Consider the following 9,263-nt stretch of genomic DNA (forward strand, 5'->3'; position numbering starts at 1 on the left):
TGTGTTGGTTAAGGTGATTAATCCCACATGGGCAACTGTGCAGTTTGAGACCCAGACCTGGCAGCTTGAAAACAATGCTGGGCACATGTGCCTATGCCCAAAATCCCAAGGGGAAAATGGAAAAGAAGGAATTGCAGCATGGCCATCCCCTCTGGGGGATGCTTTCTTACTTTCTCTCTCTCTTTTTCTCTCTCTCTCTCTGGTGAGCATATGTGCCCTAGAACAAATTAAAATAAAACAAAATAAAAATTTTAAAACTGTCAGCTGGGTAAGATGACTGATTTTTTAAAAATAATTATTTATTTTATTTTATTCATTCATTCATTTTTTAGTTTTACCAGAGAGAGAGATAGAGGGTGAGAGTGAGAGAGAGAGGAAGTGAGAAAGCAAGCCACCAGATTCAGGACTTGAACCCAGCTAAGCCATGTGGGAGTGTCCAGTGCCTTAACCACCACGCCACCTGCTGGTCCCAAGATGACTGATATTTAAATGCTATCAGCTAGAAGACAAAAATGTCTTTTCCCAAAGAGGTATTAGCACTAGCACATAGCTTGTTATCACTTTGTTTCTCCTTCTCATATACAACAGTAGTTTAGAAAGTTCATAGAGGGCCAACAGGTGGTGAGGTGGTTAAGATGCTAGATTCTCATATGGCCAACTATGGTTCAAGTCCTGGACCCACTGGCTTGAAAATCACAACAAGTAAATAGATAAATAAATGTCTATTTTTTTTTAAGTTCAGAAAATAACAGAGTTAAAGCACATATTTATTTTGCTGTGAAAAAAATTTTAATCTCATGCATTGTTTTTTCATGTTTTTTTATGAACTTCTTGAAGATCCTCTCATCTGACATGCTTTCATCTATGTAGAAAACACATGACAGTTCTGTTTGACAAAAATGATTCTAACATGTTCTTGCAAGTTAGACCCAAGATACAGAGAAAAATTACTTCTGCCTTCAGATTATGGGTTCTTAGTAGTTGCAATTCTGTTACCTATTTTTTCAAGTCCCCAAATCCAGTATGAATATTCTAGGTATTGGAACACATCTAGATTACTACCGAGAATATCAACTCTGAACAGTCAATATTTAATATCCTATTTTTTTATGTAATGTTAATTATCTGTGGGCAAGTGAGTATCAGAAGGCAAGAGCATAATTTTAATTCTGAATGAAAACATTCTGAAATGTACACGATTCATCTACTTACCATTGACTTTGGAAGTGAAAGGTAGCCATACTTCTCTCCTACAAATAACACATAGAACTTAAAATTTTTTCCCATTACTATATTTTCTATAATTTATACTTACATTATGAAGTAAACAGTTCAGTTTTGACAGTTTAGTCTATTAATTATATATGATTCAGAAATAAACTTGTGCTTTGATTGGTGAACATAAAGACTGTCAGCAGCTGCATCTCTGGAGCACCTATGCTCCCAACTCTGCCTCTCTTAAGGTAAAAAGAGAAAGCCAAAGTATTTTGCTGTCAGTTACTTCCACTTACAGTCAGCTTCAGTCACACAGTTCCTTTTTTGGCAGCCTACAGCTAGTGAAGCTAGGTTCCTCTTTTTAAAAATGGTTTCAGAATTATTTATTTATTATCACTTTTCTTTAATTTGACCAGAGAGACAGAGAGGAAGGCAAAGTGAGAAAGCAAGCCACCAGGTCTGAGACTCAAACCACTGTCAGTCATGTGGGAGTCCTGTGCCTCAACCATGGTGCCACCTGCCAACCCCAACCAGATTCCTCTTTTATTGGTTCCAGTATCAGTGCTTCTTGCTTTTTGGCAAGTACCTGACCAAATCTTTTACAACTAACCTTTTAGTGTGCTCTTGCAGTCAGGGAAGAGGACAACCCCAATCCCAATGCACAAGATGGGAAACTAAATAAACATATAAGCAGCGAAGTAACAGACGTTTGACTGTGAATTGATACGTGACATGAAGCATACAGGAAAGAAAGGAGATATGTAATGGGCACTTCACTCCTGTCCAGCTATCCTCCTTCCAGCTTCCAGGTCATGTGTACAGCCGGGTTACAATGGGAGACTAATATTTTTAAAAGCTCGTTTGTAATATCAGGGGTAAGGATTCAAGATTAGATTTGAACAGTAACTGCTTCTTGAAGGAAAATTGTTTCTTCAAGGAAAACACATGTATTCAGTTATCATTTATTAGGTTAAACCATATGAAATTGCTAAAATGTAATCATTTTGAAATGCAAAAGGATCAATTTCATATGGTCCAACCTAATGTAAGTAAATATAATGAAAGTACTAACTCATGTTCTTTCTTATAGAATAATTCTTTCTTTAAAGAATTATTTATTTTTATTTACTTATTTAGTATTATTATTTAACATGACAAGAGACAGACAGAGAGAGAAGGAAAGTGAGAAAGCAAGCCACCAGGTCTGGGACTCAAACCATGAGTCTTCCATGTGGTAGAACAGTGCCTGAACCACCAAACCACCTCCGGCCTCTAGAATAACTCAAAAGTAAACAGGGTGAACCTGTTAGACTCAAATAGTTTTATTTAAAATTCCATCTATGGGGGCCAGCAGGTGGTGTGGTGGTTAAAGGCGTTGGGCTCCCACATGGCCAACTGCAGACTGAGTCCCAGACCTGGCAGCTTGCTTTCTCACTTTCCCTCTCTCTCTATCCTTCTCTGGTCAAATTCAAATAAATAAATGAATAAATAAATAAAGTTAAATAAAAAAATAATTTTAAAAAATTCAATCTACAAATTGCTATTGAATATGGAATTCATATTGAATATGAATACTTGAAACATGGCTAGTCTGAACTAAGATGTGCTATAAGCATAAGATACATACTGGGCTTTAAAGACCTAGGTCAGGGGTCAGCAGGTGGCATGGTGGCTAAGGGTACTTGTCCCACATGGCCAACTATGGTTCAAGTCCGAGACCTGGGGGCTTGTTTTGTCACTTTCTCTCACTCTTTCTCTCTCCAACTCTGTCTCTCTCTGTGTCAAATTTAAATTAATTAACTAGGTTTATTAATTAAAAAAAAAAAAAAAAAGAGTATGAGGTCAACAGGTGGCATGGTGGTTAAGGCACTGGACACTTCCACATGGCCGACCATGGTTCGAGTCCTGGACCTGGTGGCTTGCTTTCTCACTTTCTGTCTCTCTCGCTCCATCTCTGTCTCTCTCTGGTCAAATTTCCAAGACATAAAAAAATGAATGAATAAATAAAATTTAAAAAACAATTCTTAAAAAAAAGACAGTGCAAATGGGGAAAAAAGGATGTAAATAATTTTAAAGTATCGATTATATACAGAAATATCTGGGATATACTGGATTAAATAACGCTATTAATAAAATAAGTTTTACCTGTTTCTTTTTCCATTTTTCTCATGCTTACTAGAAAATTTTACATCTGTGGCTCACGTTCCATTTCTTTCTTTCTTTTTTTTTTGGAGAGGTTTTTGCTATAGGGCACGTATGCTCGTCAGAAAGACAAAAAGAGACAGAGAGACAGAAAGCGAGAAATCACTCCCTAGAGGGGATGGCCACGCTGCAATCCCTTCTCCTCCATTCTCCTCTAGGGATCTCGGGCACGCACACACACACACCCAGCATGAGTTTAAGCCACCGGGTCCAGGACTCGAACCGCGGTCAATTACATGGGAGTCCAGCAGCATAGGCATTATGCTAACTGCTGGTCCCACGTTCCATTTCAATTGGACATTGCTGATCTACAAGGCAAGTTGTTGCTGAGTCAGCTAGTGGTACTTGGGAATTATGAGTCACATCATTTCTTTGAAATGTCAGAATTCTAAGGAAATTTCATTAATGGCTTTCTGATCTCAGAATTGTAAAGGGAAGAAAAACTTTAAAAGAGGCTATTTCCGGGGTCAGCAGGTGGCATGGTGGTTGAGGCACTGGACTCCCACCTAACTGACCATGGTTTGAATATTGTACCTGGCAGCTTACTTTCTCACTCTCCCTCTTTCTCTCTCCAGTGAGTGCATGTCCCCTATAGCAAATTTAAAATAATAATAATAGTGAAATAATTAAATAAATGAAGTTTTTTAAAAGAGGCTATTTTCATGCCTTGCCTCTACCTTCAATGTAGAAAGTACCTGATTTAGCTGCAAGAAATTATTAGAATATGGTCTTCAGGTCACTAGGAATCTCAAAATTCACCATTCATCTTAATTTAGGGACTGAGTCCTATTCATACTATCCTTGCAAAGTATTCTTAATATGTTATCAAAAAGGGCACAATCATTACTTAAGTATTACTAGCTTACATGAGTGATCCTGTATAAATTAACTTTGTGATCCTCCGTGTGCCTGTGACCTTGAAATGTTTGCATTTACTCTCCAAAGAGAGGGTGGGAGGGAAAACCAATTATTTCATTATCTCCAAAAAAACAATATATATATTTTTTTTTGGAGAGGTTTTCGCTATAGGGCATGTGAGCTCCCCAGACAGACTGAGACAGAGAGACAGAAAGTGAGAAATCACCCCCCAGAGGGGATGGTCATGCCGCAATCCCTTCTCCTCCATTCTCCTCTCGGGATCTTGGGCACGCACGCACATGCGCCCGGCGTGAGTTCTAAGCCACCGGGTCCGGGACGCGAACCGCAGTCGACTACGTGGGAATCCAGCAATATAGCCATTACGCTAACTGCTGGTTCCCAATCAGCCATTTTTTTCATGGAGCAAAAATGAGTAGTGGGAGCCCTCCTGCTGTGTACTGCCTACTCTAGGCTAGTCTTCCTCTCCCTTAGAGATGGGAAACTGGGACCAGCAGTTAGCACAATGGCTATGTTGCTGGACTCCCATTTAGTCTACAGTGGTTCGAGTCCTGGACCCAGTGGCTTAAACTCACACCGGGCACGTGTGCATGCGTGCCCAAGATCCCAAGAGGAGAATGGAGGAGAAGGAACTGCAGTGTGGCCATCCCCCCAGGGGGTGATTTCTTGCTTTCTGTCTCTCTGTCTCTTTCTTTCTGGGGAACGCATGTGCCCTGTGGGAAAAACCTCTCCAAAAAAAAAGAAAAGAAAAAAAAAGATGGGAAGCTGCAGACCAGCAGATGACGTAATGGTTATGTTGCTGGACGCCTATGTAGTCCACCCTGCTTTAAGCCCTAGACTTGGCAGCTTAAAACTCATACCACGTGCGTGTGCGTGCCCAAGATCCTGATAGGAAAATGGAGGAGAAGGAATTGCAGTGTAGCCATCTCCCCTTGGGGGTAATTTCTCACTTTTTGTCTCTCTGTCTCTCCAGTGAGTGCACAAGCCCTGTAACAAAACTCTCTCTAAAAAATAAATAAATAAATAAAGATAGGAAACTAAGGGACAGAGGTTAACGGACTTGTTCAGGGTCACATAATGGTAAAGACAAAAGAAAACCTTGCCACCACTTAATATATGGCAAGTGTTATGACGAATTATTTCACTTGCGTTCACTGAAATAAAGAAGCTGGAACTCAAAAGACCAGGTAATGTGCCGAGGTACTGACAAATTTTTTTTAATTGTTTAATTTTGTTTATTATTATGATTATTTTTAATTTGCTACAGGGCATGCATGCTCGAGAGAAAGAGAGAAAGTGAGAAAGCAAGCTGCCAGCTCCAAGACTTGAACCATAGTCGGTCATGTGGAAGTCCAGTCCTCAACCATCATGGATACTGCTGGTCCTGGACTGACAAATTTTTATACTCATTTCTTTCTTTCTTTTCTGTTCTTTTTTGAGAGACTGTGCTATAGGGCATGTACACTCACCAGAGAGATAGACTGTGAGAAATCACCCGCCTAGCAGAGATGACCACGCTGTAAACCCTTTTCCTCCATTCTCCTCTTGGGATTTTAGGTACATACCCACACACCTCCAGAGTGAGTCTTAAGCCACTGGGTCCAGGACCCAAACTGTGGTCAACTACATGGGAGTCTATCAAGATAACCATTACGACATCTGCTGGTCACCCTCCCCCATTTATTTAATCTGTAATTAAGCCCCAACATCAGCTGGTGAATGGGGAACCAAAAATAGAAACCAATTTCCTGGTTCTCAATTGCTTGTTCCTGACCCTCCATCTACTGAACTGCATAAGACTAGGATTGCCCAGTCATTTCTAGAATGGCTTTAGAAACTGTTATGGTTTGGGTCATGGTTTGTCCCTCAAAGATTCATGTTTTGGAATCTAGTGGTCAGTGATTAGATTATGGTGATTGGATCATGGAAGCATCGGCCTCAAGAACAGCTTAATGTTGTCTAGTGAGACAATGAGTACTAGCACTAGGGAGAAAATATTAATTCTCAGGAGAGTGAGTTTTATAAAAGAGAGCTGCCTACAATGTGTTTCTCTCTGAGTGTACCCACCCTTATCTTCACTTCTGTCGGTCATGTCGCAGGCTAGCCTCCTGGCCCGTCCATGCTTTTGGACCTCCCAGTCATGAGAAGCATGAGTCAATTAGCGGCTATTTCTTTTCTTTAAAATATTTATTTATTTATTTACTTACTTACTTACTCATTTATGTGTTATGATTTTTGGGCTGCTGGGTCCAGGATTTGAACCTGCAGTTGGTCAACTGTGGGAGTCTAGCACCTCAACCACCATGCCACCTACTGGGCCCAACCTCTATTTCTTTTTAATCACCCAGCCTGAGGTATTTCTGATAGCAACGCAATAAGGAACTAATATAGGAGGGGGAAAAAGGCCAAATTCAGAGCTGCAGTTGTGAGCATTTTTCACAGAATTGTTCATTCTTATTAGATAGTTTCATGCTGAAGTAGAGTTTCACTGCTTCAGTAATAAGAATCTGAGTGAGCTGGGACCAGCAGTTAGTGCAATGGCTATGTTGCTGGACTCCTATGTAGTCGACCACGGTTTGAGTCCCAGACCCGGTGGCTTAAACTCACACCGGACACGTGTGCGTGCGTGCCCAAGATCCCAAGAGGAGAATGGAGGAGAAGGGACTGCGGCATGGCCATCCACCCTGGGGAGTGATTTCTTCCTTTCTGTCTCTCTGTCTCTGTGTTTTTGGTGAGTGCATGTGCCCTATAGCAAAAACCTCTGAAAAAAAAAGAATCCAAGTGAGTTGACAACATTTCATTTTTGACATCACTCAGGCCTCAGTAAGAGCCTCAGCTCTCTATAACTTACTCACTACAGGGCACTGGTCACATTAACTTCCTCAAGCCTCAGTTCCACCTTAATTATAGTGCACATCCAACACACATCAAAGTATCTGGCACACAGTAAATTCTCAATAGATAGCAACTATTGTTATTTTTATAGGGATATTATTATGGCTCTATATTGTGATCTGAACTGCAGCATTTAAAATTTACCCAGATGGTCCTAGCAGCTGGTGGTTTTTATTTTTCATCGAACCTCCTCAGCTATTTTCTTAAAGAGGCTACCTTTGGTAGGAGAAAGATAAATCTCAGAGACAGAAAAAAGGGAGCAATGAATTAATCTTTCAATGAAAGAGCAATCTTTTAGAGGGTGTCAGTTCCCCATTGGAGAAGGGATAAGTTCCATTTGCACAGAGAAGCAAAGCTAGACCCCTCTTCTACTGGGAACAAGTCAAAAGATGGTCTATGGTAGGGCCACACGGCTAGTCCCAAAGCCTCCACAGAGTGGGTAAAAGAGATGGGGAGAGAGGCATGTAAAAAATGATTTGAGAGTAAGAGGAAAAATTGGATCCAATGTTTTCTCATCAACTATTTAGCCTTTCTCTCAGCATCAGAATGCTGATACTAATGACAGGTACTTATTTTATTTCTTTCTTTTTCTTTTTTTTTTCTTTTTTTTTTTTTTTTTTTTTTTTTTTGAGAGGTTTTCGCTATAGGGCGCATGCACTCGCCAGACAGACAGAGAGAGACCGAGAGACAGAAAGTGAAAAATCACCCCCCAGGGGGGATGGTCACGCCGCAATCCCTTCTCCTCCATTCTCCTCTCTGGATCTTGGGCATGCATGCACACGCGCCCAGTGTGAGTTCTAAGCCACCGGGTCCGGGATGATAACCGCGGTCAGCTACATGGGAGTCCAGCAACATAGCCATTACGCTAACTGCTGGTTCCCTTATTTTATTTCTTCTTCACACCCATCACATGAGGTTGTTGTTATTATCCCATTTTGCAGGTGTAAAATCTGAAGTGCAGATGTTAAGTTAGGAAGTGGCAGAGGCAGGATTGGCTTCAGAACCTGGTTTTCATCTTCTCTCCTACACTGTCCCTCAATTTGAGATTATCACTGAGATCCCAGAGGAAAGAAAAAAATCCCCTTAGTTGGAAATGTAACTTGGCTTTGCTTGTTTTAGAAAAGAAATTTACTTATATTTATAGAAAGAAAACCCCCTTCTCAAGCTTATCAACCTCCAATTGGTATTCTATTTGCTCTTCAGTAGTTGGCTCAGGATTAAAGCAGAGAATACTATAAAATGACTATCTTTCTTAAAGGGGGAAAAAAAAAACAACTTTTTATAAATCCTTTTTAAAAAAGAAACGAAAAAGAGAAGATAGACTAGAATGCTGGTAGAACAGCCTGGTCTAGCAACTGCAAGGCTCCCAGACACACAAAGAAAAGAGATGGGCAGTCCAGGCCCTCGGCCAAGGAGAGCAGAACAACGGACAGAGTTCAGGTGCTACTCCAGTTCCAGATGACCGTGAGCTCGCTGGCCCAGAGACAAGGAAGGACAAGTGATGACAACTCAGCTATACCCAAGTTTTTATGAATGAAAACAAAAACTCAGGCACTGAAAACAGTCAGGGAGAAGCCTGTGCTAAGGTGACAGGGGCTCTGGTAAAGAGGACAGGCTGTCCAGGCTTGGAACTCCATTCTTATCTGAAAGGCTGCAGTTGTCAGTGAAGCTTTCCATGCACACGTGGAACACATGTGCAGGTACACGGAGTCCATCACGTCCCAGGCACTCCCCCAGCCTCCCTACTCTCCCAGGCTGACGTCACCTGACAGAAAGCCAGGAGCTAACATTCCCGTGGCCTTTAAAGAGAGACAGGCAGGAGGAGGCACAGTTAGGGGTATCTTCATGCCCAGAGCGCAAAACTACACTGAGTTTAGGTGGTGTTCATATAATCCTTTTAGAGCTGGCAGGAGCCTCACTCAGACACTCAGATGAAGGCCTTCATTACCGAACCGAGGACATTCAGGCCCAGAGCAGGGTCAGGCCTGCCTGACACCAATAGGGGAAAGAACTGGACCTTTCGGATACTTCGGCTCTCAAGGTCAGGCGGCCCTCTAGTACACCAAGCCACCGCT

The 9,263-nt window shown here is 41.4% G+C and overlaps 1 protein-coding gene across 1 annotated transcript in view; it reads right to left on the minus strand.

The window, feature by feature from the left end:
• The window catches only part of CTNNAL1 (catenin alpha like 1), an 88,064-nt gene that overhangs the window by 18,286 nt on the left and 60,515 nt on the right, over window positions 1–9,263 (minus strand). The window contains exon 15 of the mRNA XM_006142797.3: window positions 1,213–1,250. Within this exon, the coding sequence (XP_006142859.1) occupies window positions 1,213–1,250 (38 nt within the window). The remainder of the gene's footprint in view (window positions 1–1,212; window positions 1,251–9,263) is intronic.

The sequence above is a fragment of the Tupaia chinensis genome, unplaced genomic scaffold (assembly GCF_000334495.1).
Source record: "Tupaia chinensis unplaced genomic scaffold, TupChi_1.0 Scaffold000081_1, whole genome shotgun sequence".
Lineage (NCBI taxonomy): Eukaryota > Metazoa > Chordata > Mammalia > Scandentia > Tupaiidae > Tupaia > Tupaia belangeri.